The sequence below is a fragment of the Silurus aristotelis genome (assembly GCF_946808225.1).
Source record: "Silurus aristotelis genome assembly, chromosome: 21".
NCBI lineage: Eukaryota > Metazoa > Chordata > Actinopteri > Siluriformes > Siluridae > Silurus > Silurus aristotelis.
The window spans coordinates 12,312,637-12,332,113 of record NC_139594.1 but is presented as its reverse complement, the minus strand read 5'-3'; the positions used below and the strand labels follow the sequence as shown (position 1 = coordinate 12,332,113).

General features: G+C 37.0%; 2 protein-coding genes across 2 annotated transcripts; both read right to left on the bottom strand.

Annotated features, from left to right (window-relative positions):
* Positions 1–3,259: 3,259 nt before the first annotated feature.
* On the bottom strand, positions 3,260–5,788 carry arl4ab (ADP-ribosylation factor-like 4ab). Its single transcript, XM_083523360.1, has 2 exons — positions 5,598–5,788; positions 3,260–4,864 (listed from the first exon to the last, which is right to left on the bottom strand). The coding sequence occupies exon 2, from the start codon at positions 4,773–4,775 to the stop codon at positions 4,170–4,172; it is 606 nt and encodes a 201-aa protein (XP_083379486.1). The 5' UTR covers positions 4,776–4,864; positions 5,598–5,788; the 3' UTR covers positions 3,260–4,169.
* Positions 5,789–7,665: 1,877 nt separating this feature from the next.
* Positions 7,666–18,101, bottom strand: scin (scinderin). The gene is made up of 16 exons (XM_083523422.1): positions 17,283–18,101; positions 15,682–15,836; positions 15,372–15,533; positions 13,913–14,062; positions 13,599–13,691; positions 13,377–13,509; positions 13,100–13,188; positions 12,675–12,890; positions 12,103–12,236; positions 11,894–11,984; positions 11,032–11,202; positions 10,758–10,935; positions 9,951–10,072; positions 9,160–9,237; positions 8,998–9,058; positions 7,666–8,033 (listed from the first exon to the last, which is right to left on the bottom strand). The coding sequence occupies exons 1-16, from the start codon at positions 17,473–17,475 to the stop codon at positions 7,897–7,899; spliced, it is 2,163 nt and encodes a 720-aa protein (XP_083379548.1). The 5' UTR covers positions 17,476–18,101; the 3' UTR covers positions 7,666–7,896.
* Between the last annotated feature and the right edge of the window lie 1,376 nt (positions 18,102–19,477).

Sequence of the window (19,477 nt, the reverse complement as noted above, 5' to 3'; positions counted from 1 at the left end):
GACATATGGCTTTCATGCAAGCTTGAATCACACATCCACCAGACCAAAGCAGTGTTAATCCAAATAAACCCAGACAAGCCCTGTGAGATTCAAGTAAACTGTGGTAGATTTAGCAATCAAGCTGCACATGCATGCAGTTGTTCAAAAAGGGTAGATGTGTTCAATCGGATGCTAAACATTTCATAATCCTCTGAGGACAAAACAATGGAGGTCTTTCAAGCTTAATGTTGGCATTCTTTATCTGTATATTATGTATAATATTTTAATGACTACTTGGGTATAAAGTATACAGTACAGGAACATTGCCACTGTATTATAAGTTAGCAAAAGCCATATCGTGCCTTTATAAATGAGGGATTCGTGATTAAAATAGAAAGCCTTAGAAGCACTTGGAATAATTGCCTATTCAAGTAATGACTATACCCTCATTATTATAGGCTGCAACAATAGATGAAATGACTGTGAAGTAATTTTGCAGCTAAGAATGCCCTCCCTTTCAAGATTTCCTAGATTTTTTATAGGTTTTTTTAATTATTCTTTCAGAAACTGAAATAAACTGACTGACATTATGTGCAATAAAGAATTTTTAATGACAAATGCAATAGTCAGAAGCATTAGGTACAGAGATTCTGAGAATACAGGGCTGGAATCAGAGATATTCTGAGGGAGTGGTTCTAGACTTATCTTTGTCTGCTTTCCCTTCTGCTTAAAAGCCACCGACCCCACCCAGGCTTGTTCGCGTCACACACACATATTCGACCCTCACTCATGCAGCTAGACATGTGTGATAGGCTTTCCTGCTCAAAGGTTTGGTAATCTAAATGTAAGCATGTCTGTCTCTTTAGAAAGCAGCCAGACTGAATAAATGGTACCATGGAGACACTGGGACATGAAATGATATGGATATAAATTGAGTGCCATAATTTAAACCTTTATCACTTGCTGTTTTAAAGTGGTTTTATTACTTTTAGGTTCCATTAAGCTTGTTTACCCAAATCAGGAAGTGTTCAAAGCCTGGTCATAAAGTATAGGGCCTGTATGCAATTCCATTCCCCCTACTTTCTAATTAATGTAAATTTTGTTGTTCGATCCAATAAATGAAACATTGTCTAGATAACACTTGGAGGGAATTATAGATAAGTCTATGTGAGTATTAGATTTATTCTCTTCCTCATTGCTTAATTGTAATATTTAGCTTATATGTTTGAAATCTAAATCAGTCTCTGCTATGGAACATACATAGCAGATTCACCCCAAATTCCTCTTAAAAAGCCTAAATGGCAGTATAGATATAGTACTTTATAACCATAAGCGACCTTTTAAAGTGCATGAGGTCCCTGTTTATGATTGGGTGTGGGAAAACAGTGACATGCCAGGGCTGAGTAATGATAAGGGGGAATGGCAGGACACCATTAGTCTGAGACACTATGTTCTAGCTCTGGGAAAAGAGGAACAGGAAGTATGCTGGGCAGAATAAACTCTTCTGTGCCACACAAAGCCCTTTAATCCTCTGGTAATGACATCACATGATCAAACGGAAATTTGTTCTAGAAGCCACAGTAGCACAGGAAGACCCAAAGGCATATGTGGGTGTATGGGTACAACTGACCTATTAGTTGTAGGGAGGGCCAGATAAACCAGGTCTGCTTCCTCTCACTATCAGGGGAACTACCAGGCCCTGCTTGAGCTCTTATGGAACCAAATCACTGGGTACTTGGGAAGCTCCCCACAAAGACATCACTACTTAATTTTACATGAAAACACAGAAGCCTAGTAGGTTCTGAATCGTTAAAAGGAGGCAGACACTGTCATGTGTGATTTTCAACTCCTCTTTTCAAAACCATTTAAACACAAAGTCAAACCTGTCAGCAAAAAAACTCTTTTGCCCTCAGCAATCTATGCTTTATTAATTAGTTTTGGTGCAATGTTTGCTACAAAAGTCTGTAGTGGTTGGAATTAAGAATTCTTTTTTTAAATTACTGTATGATCTCCACACAGGCATACCAAGCAGAAATTTAGTTTTCCCTACTGAAAGGTGCAGCATCACCAATAGACAAAATTTGTTTTGCATATTTCCTAAACCAGACCACAATCAGAAGTAGACTATTTCATTTACTATACTTCAATGGCCTGAAAGTGTAGCCAGCTGCTCTTTGCTCACGTCTGTCACATTTCCCTCCAACAAGAAAACTACACAGCACAAACAAGTCCAGCAAATGTCCTGTTTTGATGTGTCAGCTGCTGGACAGGCCTCTGCCCCGTGTTAGCACCTCATTGTTCACAGAGAAAATACGCGTTTCCTAAACACATTCATGCCAGGTCCTTTCCAAAGTCAACATACACCTCTGTGTGGGAATTCGAGTCAAAACCTACCACACTGAGAGCTTGACAAGTTTCTGATGATGTTCAGATATTCAATGTTTACAGCTCCCTATAAACATAGAATAGAAAATATTGAGAAAATAATGCAAGAACCTGTGAGCTCTTTTGCAGCATGTACACAGGCCTTTTTTTATGTACTTTTTCATTTATTCCTTTGGAGTAACTATTTTATTCTACTCATGGCCACTGTGAAAGGAGTAAACTCTTTCACACATTGGGGCAATTTAGCACAGCCAATTCTTGTACCTGTTTTTGAGAGGTGGATCCTGTGGGGCAGCAATGCTACATACAGCCTCTCTGCCATCCTCAGCCACTCTAATGTGAGCAAAAATCTCTAAAGCACCATAATGCAATTGATATAGGCAGAGATCTCATCAATCTGCTCTATTGTTGAACTTTTGAATATAACTCACTTCCAGTAAAACTCTTGGACACAACATTTAAAATGGGGAGTGGACATTTTAAGTGTGAGTGTGTGTGAGTGTGTGTGAGTGTGTGTGTGTGTGTGTGTGTGTGTGTGTGTGTGTGTGTGTGTGTGTGTGTGTGTGTGTGTGTGTGTGTGTGTGTGTGTGTGTGTGTGAGAAAGAGAGAGAGAATTAGCTGATACAATGATGTGAGGGAGCGAAAGTGTGCCAGTGTTACTCACAGTGAATGAAGCAATTCAGTTAATAAAGTTACCTGTTGTAATTAAGGCATGATATCATTCCTGCACACTGTAGATTCAAAGGCCAACGTTCACTGAGTTTAGGTGATCAGATATAATTATCAGCTTAGGAAAAGGATAATAAATTCCATAACTATCCATGGCTTATGATGACGATAAAAAAGCATAGTAAAGCATTCAATACACCATCAGGAATCAAAATATTCAAGTCTCTTGATTGAATCTGTTGTTTTATTCAAGGCGTATAACTTTTGACACAGAAAGCCCTCCATCACACACATACTGAGGGGAAAAAATGACACACCTGAACATAAAACAACGTAGGACTTATAAAACGCTCCATTTGAAGCAATGTCATAGGTTTTATACAAAATCTGATGTTCATAGTCTACAAAAGACAAAAAGGGGTTTGCTAAAGTGCATTTAAATGTAGAGGGAAGCACACGTGGCATATAGTACTACTAATAACACCATCATTCCACTTTGATTGTAAAGACAGAAAGGAACCCTGGGAAAAGCACTGCTATCAATGCTGAACCTTTTAATAAGACACCTGATATTACAGGACTGCACGTGTTTTGGCTGGTGAAGCACTCGGTTCTGACGTTATACTCAAACATTTGTGTTTCCCAAAGTAGTGACACATAAAGCTTATCCTGGTTCTCCGTACAACCCCACCTTTGTTGTGCAACAATGGTCTAATAAAAAGGCCTGTGTTTATCACATGAACAGGAGTGAAAGATCACCACTATGTGTGCACTAGTTATTTCTGAACACTCCGCAGGGGCTTTGGTAATCTTTTTCGCTTCATTAGTTCATCTGTGTATCACAGAGTATTTACCACTTTTTTTCTTCAGTGTTTACCTTCGTAACAAACCAATGAACAACATGTCCAATGAAGTAGTATTAAAGGTCCTGTGAAGTCATTCAGTTAACTCCGAGCACCCTTCCATGACCGGGGTGATAAATCAATAGTGTACAGTTGTTAAGCAGTCTTTAAACTGTATCCAGCTCCACCAATCAGGCTGATAAAACTCAACCGGTAAAATCAATGAATCCACCAGTGCACAGTGACAGGAGGCATATAATCGCAAGATGAGTGAACTTGACTAAATCCTATCACTCATCTCTTCTTCTTTTGTTGTCTCATCATCTTCTTGCGCTTACTAATCATGCCATGTAGACGCTCCAGACCCTCCTGTAGGCCTTCTCCGATGATGGCACAAGCCGGCTGGAGATGCCAGGGCGTGTGGGAACCGAGTTCATTGAGCGCCAACAGCCGCTCCAGCTCACCCAGTGGTAGAGCGTTCCGCAGGTCCTGCTTGTTGGCCAGCACAAGTACAGGAACGCCCTGGTTCTCCTGTAGCCTTGTGATTTTGTGCAGCTCTGTTTTGGCCTCCTCCATGCGCTCAGTGTCCACAGAGTCCACCACAAACACGAGGCCATCAGCACAGCGCGTGTACGAGCGCCACAGTGGACGCAGTTTCTCCTGACCACCTACATCCCAAAAGTGGAATGCCGCTGTCCGACTTTTTGTACCCAGCGCCAATTTAATCTTTTCCGTGTTAAAGCCTTTGGTCGGGACTGTGTTCACAAACTCGTTGAACCGCAGCCTGTATAATACCGTCGTCTTGCCGGCGCAGTCTAGCCCAAGAATAACGATATGCAGGGCCTGGAACGACGGCAGTCCAGGGAAGATGGTGTGGGGCTCCGATAAGCCGTTCCCCATCTTGACAATCGTGGAGAGGAAGATCGAGAAGACCAGAAGCCACTATTGCTTTACCAAAGCTTCTTTCACCCCCTGGAGACTGCAAGAACCTGAAACCAGATGAAAAGAGAACTGATGCAATGAAGCCAGCAGTGTGAATCCCTAACCAACACACAGTACATTGGATTTGTGCTTTAGAAAACTGGATGGAAAGTGGGCCTGGCTTTCTCTTTGTCATTCTGAAATCGCACCCTGCCTTCTCTTAGCTGGATGGCACTTCGTGGCAGGGAGGATGAATGTGGAATAAAACCAGCAGGAGCCCGAGAGCACATTTACACATGTAGCAGCAGTGGAGAGAGCAGAGGTTTCATAGGCTAATTCTCTCCACTGTCTAATCCCATTCAACTGCAATATAAAATCCACAATGAATGACAAGAACGGGCATCTTCTCCGCCCACTGGATCCTATTCATGCCACTTTTTTATTTCAGGATGAATGTCGTGCAGGTGGTTTGGAATGAAAAAAAAAAAAAGAAATAAAATAAAAAAGGAATGCCCATTAGTTGGGTCACTGTTTAACAAAATGTAATAATGAATCTACTATAGCTTAATCTGCTTTGCAACTAAAACGCTGTCGCCGGCCATCTGTGAGTGCAAATAAAAATCGAATCAAATTTGTAATTGCTGCCAACAAGTGATTAAGAATCGCGTGCATCAGGCTGCAGCGGCGTGTCCATCATCATCATCATCATCATCATCATCATCATTAAAACGAATAAATATACCGGTTGACTACAGACAGGTATGTGCTATGGGAAGACGGAATTATAACCCTGATACTCACCTTAATGGCTTAATCTGCGGTTTGGGAAGGATAACTTCGCCTGTTTCCCCACCGATGTGTTTCCTATTCGAGATGAGCAAACTGCAACACCGTGTCCGTCTCCACACAGTGCCGCGGCTCACCGACTCCCGGACTGATACCGCAACCCGACTGCCAGTTTATTCCAGCACTACTGCGGCGACTGACAACATATAGCAGGCTACTGATTGGTCCTTTTCTAAACAAACGCGCGTCCTGGATGAACGCTGATTGGTCAGATGTCACGTTCGTCTTTAATCCGAGACACACCTACCGCCATCGGCGCGTGCTGGAAGTTTCACAGGGAACTCCCGTGTTCCTTTCATGTGCTATAGGAATTTAATATCAATTATTGTGAATATGAGTTCAACACACAAAAAAAAACTTACCTTAAGCGTTGATTAAATATATAAAATTTACAAGTTTCTGATTTGTAGATGATAACATTTAACTGAACTTTAATCACATGTTTTGTTTTTTATTTGAAAGATAAGGAAGAGGGACGTTAATTACATTGAAACAATATATATACAGTACAGACCAAAAGTTTGGACACACCTTCTCATTCAAAGAGTTTTCTTTATTTTCATGACTATGAAAATTGTAGAGTCACACTGAAGGCATCAAGGGCTATTTAACCAAGAAGAAGAGTGATGGGGTGCTGCGCCAGATGACCTGGCCTCCACAGTCACCGGACCTGAACCCAATCGAGATGGTTTAGGGGGGAGCTGGACCGCTGAGTGAAGGCAAAAGGGCTAACAAGTGCCAAGCATCTCTCGGGGAAATCCTTCAAGACTGTTGGAAGACCATTTCAGGTGACTACCTCTTGAAACTCATCAAGAGAATGTCAAGAGTGTGCAAAGCAGTAATCAAAGCAAAAGGTGGCTACTTTGAAAAACCTACAATATGACATTTTTCAGTTGTTTCACACTTTTTTGTTATGTATATAATTTCACATGTGTTAATTCATAGTTTTGATGCCTTCAGTGTGAATCTACAATTTTCATAGTCATGGAAATAAAGAAAACTCTTTGAATGAGAAGGTGTGTCCAAACTTTTGGTCTGTACTGTATATATATATATATATATATATATATATATATATATATATATATATATATATATATATATATATATATATATATATATATATATATATAAAAGTAAGACTTACACGAAGACATTATTTATTATTTACAGATAATAAAATTGAATTGAACTTTAAAACTGTTACTTTAAACACATTTCAACATTAGTTTTGTATTTATTTTAATGATGCCATTACGTTTAAAGTGCTTCCCTGTTTGTGTGGATTTAAAAATAATTATAATAACTATTACTATTATTGATATTATTATTATTATTATTATTATATCGAAGTGGCATTAGTAGTACATAATATACTTAGTTATCTAGAGAATTTAAATAATAGGTGGCATTAAATGCAGCATGATTGTACATACAGCCTGTTTGTTGTGTGTGCTTAACCATGACAACACAATCAATATTTATTTCAAAGTGTATCTTTGAATGTTTGTAGAGTACACAAACACTGTTTGTAATAATTGGATCCGGAAAAGAACGAGTCTTTGGTCTTAAGTGAGACCTGATGAAAAGAGGCGGTGGCTCCAGATCCATCAACAACTCCATCTAAAAGCCAATGTGCCCGAGATGAGCTTGTCTATCACGCGGATCGCCCGGCCATTCACACGTGTCCGACCTCAAGAAGAGCCAAATAACAACCGCCCAGACTGTCTATAATGTGTTACAGTATATATAAATACACAAGCGTTTTTTTTCTCGTCTTGGGATCTGGAATCATGATCATTAAACAATCGAGACTGGAGATACATAAGAAAAATAGGACTCGCGATCGCCATCTAGCAGTCGCTAGTTGCCACGTCACCTTATTTTCCCCTGGATTAACGTCTGCGAAAGCTGGAGCTATTTATCTTGATTACATTTTTGAAATAACTCAATGCATACGACCAAAGTTAATCACTGAGACAGTAATTCATCAGGTGTGACTAAAAAAAACCCAGTGCTCTAATCAGTTTTACTTTTTATTGATTTTTTTTCATCATACATTGATGGATTTTTTTTACATGAAGCAGTAACAAAACATCATTATTCAGAGACAATAGACAATACAGAGAAGAATAGTGCATGCAAGTTGAATAAAATAGCTGAAGAACATGCTTTCAGGGGAAAGAAAAGCATAGTAACTCGTATTTTCCTTGTCTTTTAGATGCCATTAGCTAAAAAATAACATGCTGTGTCTTCATTTTGTTTGCCACTTGGAGGAGTCCCATCCCAGGAACCACCCTGTAAAGGTAGGGGGCTCATGAGCCTGTTTAACTATCACTATGGATGTCCCCTTATCCCGTCCTGATGGATCCGTGTCAATATACGTCTTGGCTGTAAAGGAATGGTAAATCAGCAATCAGTGAGAGATTTTTCACCTTTTCACCTTGGGAAGTGTACGACAGTGTTTGCACATACTTCAGTGCTAGACACTGGCCTTGACCCTGTGTGTACTGTGTATTGCACTGTTAGCAGGTATGTACATTCCTGTTCAAGACATTAGTGGACTGTTGTTACACTTATTTGAAGTTTTTTGTTTGTTTGTTTGTTATTTTGATTGACTTTGATTCCTGTTACTACCCTGACCATTTCACATTATCAGTACAATAGAGTACAAAAAGATGATTATTGCCTATGTCTGTTTAGGTTACGCAGTCTATATGATAATGACCAATAACATGAATATTTTTACAATGTAGATTTCTTATATTTTTATATTTATTATTTTTTTTATTTCTTGTTAATTTGGCAGAATAAATGTATTCAATTTATACACATTTTCCCCCATTTTGTATCAAAAATAAATTAAGCCTCCATTCCTACAAATGTATAAGTATATAATTGAGTTATTTTGAGACGATGTTGACTGTTGGCTACACAGAGTAACTAAAAAACAATTGTAGCATTAATATAATGACAATAAAGCTGACATGTTTAGACTGTTTAGTAATTTGTAATTATGTAATTATGATTAGGTCATTCGACATTTGGCTTGTATGGTAGCACTTAATGTACGCCCTGATGGCCATTCAAGAATCGAATATTTCACCTCATCATTTTCTTTAATTATTTTTGTCACACTGAACTCATCACACAAGACACTTTTACAACAGTCCAAAACGATGCTGGCAATGATTTCATCTTTAATGCATTTTAAAGTCATTACGTGTGCACTTGAGTGCTATTAGTGATCTATTTTGACACACATAATTATGTTAAATAATACTGATATGTTATTATCATGCTTAATGTGGTGGATTTTATTGCAGGGAAATTAATGTGTGCAAGAGTTGCTCACCCGACTTTACTGACTCTGTTCTTTCCACTTCATTGGCATCAGCTCCAATCCATATAAAAACCTGATCACAGATATATACATGCATATGGTTTTTATTTTGTTTTTATATGATCATATTTACATTTGTCAGAATATGTCTGATTAAAAGCTTATTTACTCTACCTGATCCCAGACATCCAGTAGCATGACATCATCCTCTGCCAGGTCATCCTGTGTAAACTCCCCAGGCACTTCTTCAATCTGAGTATTAAACATAAATAAATCATTTATTTCCCCTTTATTATGCTATAAAACATAAAGCTGCATTTTTTTAATGCCAATATTTTCTTAAAAAAAGAAAGTCTGCAAACAGTATTTAAAAACTGCAATAACTAAGTTGCTACTGTAAAACTGTTTCACTCATGTGATCCTTCGAACGTAGTATTTTCAAAGACTGTATTTAGTCTGGCCTGTTAATCATTTAAGGCATTTGGCAGACCCTTTTAGAGTGATGATTTATCACTTTCTGGTTTGTTTTTTTTACACAATTGAGCAGTTGAGGGTTAAGAGGTTTGCTCAAGGGCTCAGCAGTGGCAGCTTGCCTGGGCTGGGACTTGAACTCATGACCTTCTAAGCCTTAGTCCAGCATCTTAACTACTACCACCACTATCAACAACGAATGGCAATATATGATACTTATGTTGTACTAAACATAAATCAATTTATCAGTTAAACTATAAAAATAGGTCCTTTAACACAAGAACCAAACATGGCTACATAGGAATTCCATGCCATTCCTACTTAAGTCATCTCTCAATCCAAATGTGAAGATCAAATTCACACAATGAGTTGTAATTTCAAAACAGCTTATTTAATATAAAGCAAAAACAGCAAATTTGTTACATTCCAAACTGCCTTATTATGAACCATATCCTTTAACTGAAAAGCTCTCTCTTTATAGTCTGAATACTCACAATAAATCTTCCCGTTTTGTTGGAGCAGGCAAACAGACGGGGAGGCCGTATAATGCTTTTACTCTCTAGCCTCTCTGATGTCTGGTACTTGGTTTGTCCACCCAAAGTTTTCCAGAATGCCCCTTTGAAAAAAATTTGAAAAATTTTTAAAGAAAAATTGGACATGGAATATTTCCAACATGGAAACATATGCTTTCCAGTTCTGGAACTACCAAATAGTATAGGACCAAATAGAATTAGAATCTAATTTGCAAAAATGCTATGCAAAAACTATGATATTGGCATAGTTATAAAAATGATTCGAACAGTAAATGGCAAATTACACTGTCATCAACAGTCTATGGTATTGTATTCTTATTTCCTATTCACCTGCAATGGTTGTTCAAGTGCTAAAATGATTTCCTATAAATAGTTGATATGTATGTATGTATGTATGTATGATAAAGCTAGTTCATGTTCAGAATTTCAGCTGCTATAAATAATATATTTCTTAAAGTTGAATTTTAATAATAATCAGTGCAGCTTTGCTTTTCACCAAGAACCCAGAACTCCCAAGCTATAATTAGGATCAATAGAAAACGCTGACATGACACTTTTTTTGAAAATTGTTACAATGTCTATGTACAGCAAACAATTATGTACTGATAAAACACTAAAGGAAGTTGTTATACTAATAAATAACCCAGTCATAGATAATGTCAGAGCTGTGCTGTTATTGAAAATAAATTAACACCTTTTCATCCATAAGAATTGAGCATTCAGTGCTGTGGTAATAGTATGTATAAACAGTGAGGGGTGTGTTCTCACCTGGCTCCTTTCCCTCTGTAATGCGTTCAGTCTGACACTGCAGCAGCTTACTCATGTATTCAGCTCCATGCTCCTCTTCTTCACTCGCCCCCTTCCCTACCCACAGATACCCGTTTCCCTGAGGCACCTTCAATAGGTAGGCATCATTGGAGTTTAAACTAGCTGCTATTGCATCAACCTGTAAAAAACACAAAAACATCACTTTGAGTGAATATATTCAATAATAAAAGTGGAACCACATGTTTGATATATTTAAACGTTTGCACAACTTTACCTCAGATATACGTGTGATGTTACCCAGGTTTCTGCGCACTTGAAATAGTCGAGTCGAAGGTGGAGGTACCTGCCCTCCTTTCCTGGAGGTCCCATTTTTATACACAACCAGAGGCTTGGTTTTAAACAGACTCAACAAATGTGCTGGCTCCTTCCCTTGGGTCACCCGGACCTAAAATCATGTGTGATCAAGCTTTACACAAAGCTTTAAACATGACCACAAGATGGCAGTGTTTTTCCTGAATAACTCACTTTTTGTAATACTAATACATTCGAAACATTAAACACAATATGATTGACAGTTATAGTTGTTTTACCTCATAATTTGCACACCTGGTTTATTTAACATGTATACATTTCAGCCCTTTTAACATTTTCATGTTCTGTAGTGTTATGATGTGAAATGGAGTTATACATCATTTGGTTTATGTCATAAGTCTAAACCGCATAATATTGAAAAAAAATAAAGTGTAGTTTTGCAAAATAAATGTCCAAATAAATGAATCTGTTAAGTGTGACTTAATAAGTATTCACCACCATTACTGTGAAATGCCTGTTGCATTCAGTTAAATGACTGGAATCCACCTGGGCAGTTAAAGGGTCACGTGATCTCAATATACATACAAATGTTCCTGAAAGCCCTCACAGTTTATCAGAGTTTATCAGTTTATTAGTGCAATAACATTATTATAAACCACTATCTACTTTATATCAGGCCCACCTAGTAGTACCTGGTGTCTGGTAGACTATATATGTCATATATTCCTTACCTTTATATCTTATAATCATAATAGAAAAATTTATGAAAATAAATAAACTTATTTCTGATTTATACTTCTAATGTGTGTCCTTAATTATCCCACCTGGACTGCATTTCCACCCAGTGACTTATCAAGTTCCACAGTGAGAAAAGCTGAAGCAGCCAGTTCATCTATTGTACTGCTGGATCCCTGCCTATAAACAGAGAGAGCAGAAAGGTTCATAGCTTCAAAGCTATTAAATGAACTACAGGAAAAATTCATTGTCACAATTAGTTAGTCATAGAGGAACAGTGATCAAGTGTAACCCTTACCAGGTGTAGATGATTTGTCCTCGTTTGTAGGTGTATAAAATGATATAACAGTCCCCTCCATAGAACTGTCCATATGTCTGTGGATCTATCAGAACTTTGCTCTGTACTTTATTGCCAGTCTCAACCCTCCAAATCTGAAAAGTACAACAATCCATAAACAAAAGAAAAACCCGGACATAAAGATTTTCTTTATGTATTTATGTAAAATGATTACAATATGCAATTCTGTCTATAAATTATTTTTAAAACCAGCCCTTTAGTGTCCTTTTATAGCCAAAGTCCCACCACCAAAATGCTTCAAAACAAAAAGGTTATTAAGTAAAAGAGGACTAAATCTGTATCAAATCAGTAAATCTGGGATATTTAACAATCACATATTTGTATGATTGTTCAGGGTTCCCAAACTGGTCAATATACTATTTTTTTTATTACATTTGTGATAATTCTGCAGTGTTTAACAGCAAACAATATATCATGCAAGCCAAAAAAAATAACTTTATACCAATGTCTCTCTTTATAATTTGCAAGACCTGCTAGCCCATTTATACAAGCTGCATTACATGTTTGCTTACCTGTGTTTCTCCAGTGCCATCATCCACCATGTTGTACTGGGCTGCCATTTGGTTAGATTCGTGAAGTTTAGAAGCGTCAAACTCCACCTGTCGAATCCTAGCAACCTGCTCTGTGACATAGACTCGGCCCAGTCCTTCACTCTGGTCCTTCTCTTTCCAGTCCTTAAAGAACTGTTTGAATATGGGAGTCTCTCCTCCTTCTGGAAGCACCTGAATCTGTTTTTTGAAGAATGGAAAAGTTTTTATGACACAGTGCATCTGACTTTTAATTACTTATTTAATTAATTGTTAATTGTTAAAATAATGCAGTGTAACTGTGGCAGCATTGGGAAAGCTTTCATTTAATTTAATCAAAGAACGAACATTCAAAGAGAATAAGGGTCTTTGACTGTCACATTCTTAATTATTAGAATAGAGCTGTGAACCTGTGTGTTTGCAGGATAACCCATCTGTTTGATAAAGCCTTCAGCCGTCTTCATTGCTTCTTTTCTTTCACTGGGGTTTGCGTTGCGGCCTAGGTCAGAAAGGAAATGATTTGTGTGATAAAGAATGAGCTAAAGCAGAGAAATGCTCATGTTTCAAAACAATTTGAAATGGATTTTTTGTCAGCAGCTCATTAGTGCCTATTCCTTTAATTATAAATCTAAATAAGCATTTAGCATGAAGATGCTATGAAGATTATAATGTTTCAGTTGTACACACCCTTCCACACAAAGATCATCTTGCTTTTGCCATGATCCAAAATGAAGCACTCATCAGTCAAAAGGTGACACTGAGAGAAAGGATTTTCTTCTGATACAACCGTCACTTGCATTTTTCCACTGGCATCAGATACCTATTAAACAACATATTTATTGTTAAAGTTATATATGAGAACTTGTATCTGTATATTTCATTGTGTTACAGCTGATAAAAGCATCCCACCATGTAAAGTTTTGCCATTTTTCTGTTCGAAATATCGGCTGCAATGTCATCATTATCATCACCATCTGCAAGGTCCGGCTTTTCACCAAGAACCTGTGACATGAAAAATATTAAGGCCTACATATTTTTGTCACAAAAAGTTCTGTGCGACTTAACCACATAGTTTCTAATTGCGAAAAAAAAACACACAGTGAACCCTTCCTGCTTACAGAAGAGCATTTCCTGTTTCTAATAATGAATTATAGTTACAATACCTTCAAGGGACCTTCTGATATTTTTATAACAGTAAATAAAGATTAAATGTTAAATGTTACCTCAGTCAACCTACTGGGTTCACTTCCCTCTTCTACAAACACAAGCTGGGCTCTGCCGTTGCGTTCATTATCACGAATGCCTGCAGCAACTTGAGATGCCTTCAGCCTCTCAAACTTGTTGCACTTTGAGCCACACCATTGGTAGATAGTCTGGAAAAAGTGAGCATGAGAACCATGATAACCATGAAACATTCAACAACAAACACCAGTGCAATTTAATCTGTTTGCTCTGTATATTTAAATGTTTTTTCTTCATGTTTGAAATACTTATAGTGAAATAATTATAGTCAGGCCCAAATGTTTGATTTCATTTCTTTTTTTTTGGCTCGTCACTGTACACACCTGCAATGTCCCAAATATGGGAAAATAATTTATTTTAATACAAATGCCATTTTATTATTTTTCTTGTTAATAGTGTCACATCAAGAATTCATATATGCTCTCAGTATGCTACATTATTCACACAGATTCACTTTATATACTGTTTACAACCTGTCTACAGATAGGTTGCAAATTACAGGGAAAATACAACACAACGTGTGCTAAAAGGTTTTGAGCGAGCACAAGTTGAAAATTTAATGACGGGGTGTTCACCATTCTACCGAAAGATGTCAGTATCTGATATGATGGTGGAGATTAAGTAAAGTGTAAAGCACTTCCTATAGATTTATATCTGGTTGAAGCCATCATTAAAGCTATAACGTTTATTGATTCCTTTTTCTTGCCAATCAAAAGATTAAATCAGGCCTTTTATACATTAGGAGCAAAATGTTTTAACACAGAATAAAGGTGATCTGTCAAAAGAACTATGGATTACTAGCAGTAATCTAGTAATCTTTCCTTCTAAAGGCACAAACTCGTTCAACATATAAAACGGCCTGAAACTATATAGTAAAATAGCTTTAGAAATTGCTATCGAAGTTAAAATTGCTTAAATGTTATTGTTGGTGTGCTTTTCTAATTTCATTACAACCACAACTGTATGATAGTAAAACTGTTTATTACATTAAATAGTAATTTATTGCTATTGATTTTTCACTGACAGCAAAGGCAACTTGTTAACGCAAGAAAAAGCATCATGTGTTCTTGCTAATTCTACACTAGTTCCTGAGATGTCTCTGGGTTCATGTTGACAATAACAGTGGCTTCAGACTAATCCAAATAGCATTCCCTCCCATTGTACATACACTGCATGTTGTGCAGGAGATCCTATTTCATACTTCTGTGTAGACTTGACTGCAATGTAATTTTAAAGTTTCTAATTGATTTCACAATTTGCCTTCTCTGGAAATGAGTGATTGGATTAGCATTTCTCTGAGTTCAATTGATCTTAAATAAAAAATCTCTAATCAAAAGATTATTTAATCACAGTGTGTGTGTGTGTGTGTGTGTGTGTGTGTGTGTGTGTGTGTGTGTGTGTGTGTGTGTGTGTGTGTGTGTTTGCTTGTGGGCCCCTTACTGCACCCAGGTCCACTATGAAACAGTCTCCTTTGTTAAAGCTGGCCCAGTCTAGAGGCACTTCTGTAGCTCTGATCACACGCCGGCCCTTGATGTGGAAAAGACGTTTCGCACTGAGGTCATTGGTGACCACATGCTGGAACCCTGATGCTACACCTCCTGCCTGGAGTCATAAAGAATCAATGTTTTTTTTTTTTTTTTCACGTGCTAGTTCTTCTGCAAAACATTCTAACGTGGCTCCTAAACAATCAATCAATATAGACAAAACCAAAACCAAGAAGGCAGGAGTTAAATCATGTGGGATAACATACTTTGTATGTGATCCCTCCTTTAAAGTAGCTGGTAAAAGCAGTGGATTCACATCCCTGGAGTTCTCGGTATTGAACTGGTTTGCCCCCTAGAAAGTCATCTAGCTGTACTGTAAATATGGCTGCAGCTGTACTTTCATCCTGGGAACACTCCTTACCTGGACAGATACAGCAATATACATACACAAAAAAAGACATTACAGAATAAGTCATTATTCATTATTTATACTGTGTATAAAGTTAGAGGTAATATAGTTTGCCAAATCATCTACAAAAAACTTTTGTGATTGCATGCGATATATATTTTCATATTAAATTATTTTTATGCAAGCCACTGTAAATACATTTTATTATATGTACAATTCTCAAATAAAAAGTTTTTTTAGTGTTCAAATATGTGACTGTATGCACTTTGTTTCACACCTCTGCAAAGCTGTAAGTAATAGTTGTGTTAAACTGCACATGCTGCAGATTTACACTTTAAATGCTTTGCAAACAGTTTTCTGGCTAAACTACAGGATGCACCGATGTACTGTAAAAACACTTGGTTGGTGGTTGTTATGATTTCACCATAAAAGGCCTTCAATGCATTCTGCTCCATAATGTCATGAACTGCATTAGAGTAGATCTTTTCTTAGGATGAGGATGTGATAGACAGAAAATCCATTAAGGGCCCATTTACATCCTCAGTGGTCAGTGATAGTGTCTTAATGGTGGATTTAAGAGCAGAGACAAGGCAACGTATCTCAATGGAGTCAGCTTCATTACAAAGTGGTGAATGTTAAAGAAGTAATAACATAAAACAGAACATTTTAAAGTAGTAAATAGTAGTCACATATTTGATCTTGTTTTGCAAAGGTTTTACTGGCAACAAGACAAAAGTATGCCAGAACTGACCTGAATTATTTATATTCAGACAGTAATGTGCAGACATAAACCATGAAGCCCCTCAACAGTGAGCTGAGCATATTAACTTGAATGTGCAATGCACTGATACACTTCATCATTTCATCAGTATATGTTCTAGCACAACGTTATCTGATCAGCAAAGACCAAAAAAACCTCAGAAGTGCAGTTAGTGTGTCAGTGCAAATTTGCAGAATGTTTATAATAATAACTTGTCACAAATGTGGGATGCCTGTAAACTGTCTAATCACCATTATTTCTTTTTTATTTTATTCCTATTTTATAGCATGGATTTCAAGTTTCTATTTTACCACAAGCTTGACAATATAAGTTAGAGGTGTCAATAATAATAATAATAATAATAATAATAATAATAATAATAATAATAATAATAATAATAATAAATAATGGAAAAATCTATTATAATCTAATCTAAAAAAAAAATTAATTAGAATCTAATCTATTCCAGTCTGTCTATCCACAAAACAGATTGTATTACAACTAACTTATCTCAGTAACCACGTTAGAATATTATCAAGGAATTGATGCAGTCACTGGGAAATTGAATTGACCATTATAAAAATAATAATAAAAAAAAAGCATGAACACATTGCTCTTATTTCAAACTTCAATCAGATAATGTCAATTGCATACCACAAAATATATGTACTTTGTGCCATAAATGTTCTTTAACTCACCCAGCCAGAAGTGCAGATCATAAAAGAAGACATTTTTCTGTGTGACTGTGCGAAGGACTAAGTATGCATCACCAACGTAAAAGCTCCCGTGCAGGCTTTCTGGCACTGGAACCAGCTCCATGTTCTCAATCCTCCAGATCTGGAGGCCTGCATTTTTGCCTGCCCGTTCAAACTCCTTGTGGTAGACAGCCATTGCTGTATAAGTATCCTAGGTGTACTGAGCTGAGAATGTGGTGTGATACACGGCTGCTTGACAGTGCTGAATCAATAGTGGCAGTGTATTACACTCTTCTAGTGAGCTCAGAGTACAAGTGGGTGTGTTCAACAAATTTCCAACCCAAAGCAGACAGATGTATGCAGAAATAGAGGAAATGGTCAGAGAAAGGAAAAAAACTGAAATCATCACATATTACACTGCATTTCACTGGAAGGAGAAAAGCAATTAAAGGCAATATGATTTTATCTCTGTCAATTTTTAAAAACAGAACTTTATAAAAGAAAAAGTCACACAGGAAGGAATCTCATCTCATTAGAAGTTTGAACAGAAATACAGAGATCAGCCAATGTAATGGATTCTGTTCCTGTTCACACAAATACAGTCTAAAACGTGCCAAAGCGAATAATTCGCGAATGCTACTCTTACATTAGGAATTGTTTTCATTCATTTGTAATGTGTGCAAATTTTGTATTTGCAATCATGCTTATTAAAAAAGAAATCAAAAACAACACAACATTATACAAAGATTTAAATAATGCAAAATAATTTGACCTAATTTGATCTATTGTGACTTCAGGTCAATTAGTTTGCATAAATACACCAGAAAGCACTAAACTGCTTGTGCTCTTGAAGCAGGTGCACTGAAGGAGGTTTGTTTTCTCAGTACACAGCAGAACAAACATTTATTTTAAAAAGCCTGAAACTGCAAAATGTCTGACCTTTCATACGAATCCGTTTTAACTCAAGCTGAGTGTGAATCATGTATGAATTAGGAAACTGTCTAACATATAAATAAATACAAGAGAAAAAGAGTGAGCAGCAAAGCGTTTGCACTTTCCTGGCACTGGAGAGGTCCAGTCAAAATTGTTCACAATCAAGCCTTTTATAAAAGTCTGAAAGACTTTTCGCATGTTTATACTTGTATACCATCCATATTGCAAAGCAGTGCACACCATACACCATTGTGTGCCACAGTTCTGGCCCTCAAGGTGTCTGGAACAGCTTTGCTGACACACCTATATACCAAAATACCTTGTTTAGATGTGCTGAGGACTGGGAACAAATATCAAAAAAATTGCCTGTCAGTGGTGGGAAAAAGACAAGTTTGAACAACTGGTTTGCTTCATATTTGACACGCCAGCTCTTGATCATCTCTATAATCCTGCTGCATCTCCTCACTAGTCAGTTAAGCCTCGCTACCTGCGTAAGAGATCAACACTGTGATCCCTCTGTACTTTAAAAACCGGTTGCCTACATAAACACACATCAGATTATCCTATGCAGTAATCTTCTAGACTTCTTGGTAACATTACTAGAGAACTGTATGAGGACAAATGTGTCCCATTGCTGATTGTCAATGTAACATCCAGTTAAGACTGTACATGTTCAAATGTTGTCCAATGTTGCTGCAATAATGTCACAATTGACTACTGACATGCTTTTTATTTAACACGAATGCTTTTAAATATATTTAGATCAAATGTCAAGTGAACATTTGAACAGTGCAAGTTTGCCTGAACAACTGCAGAGGATGTCATGTACTAATACTGGTATATGACTAACAAGCAGTGCCAAATTAACCTTAACTAAGATTAACTGAGTTTTTATTTTTAAAAGGGAAAAAAAACCTATGTGGTATGTGTGTATTTCATTCATGCATCCAAGGAAACCTCTTCATTATGATCAAAGTGGATCTAGAGCCTATCTGAGGAACCCCAAGTAGAAGCAAAAATACACCATAAAAGGGGTCCCCAAAAAATGGACACATTACTGCACATACCAATCCACCTGCTGGTGGGTAATAACGTGAAATGTAACTCAAAAACCAACACAGACATTAATCTCATAGATGGTAATCCAATTGACTTGACCTTTTATCTTTTTTGCTGTTTAAGTTTGGTGCTATAATTAATTTTTTTAGGCCACTAAACTTTTCATTGCCCTTTGTCAAATAATCCAACCTCTTACTCATAACGCT

Coding starts and splice junctions, on each gene's coding strand:
- arl4ab (XM_083523360.1), bottom strand. CDS start 4,775: ATGGGGAACGGCTTATCGGAGCCCCACACCATCTTCCCTGGACTGCCG.
- scin (XM_083523422.1), bottom strand. CDS start 17,475: ATGGCTGTCTACCACAAGGAGTTTGAACGGGCAGGCAAAAATGCAGGC. Junction 15,534..15,681: donor AAGGAGGGATCACATACAAA/GTATGTTATCCC, acceptor TTATGACTCCAG/GCAGGAGGTGTAGCATCAGG. Junction 12,891..13,099: donor GTTATCCTGCAAACACACAG/GTTCACAGCTCT, acceptor TTCAAAAAACAG/ATTCAGGTGCTTCCAGAAGG.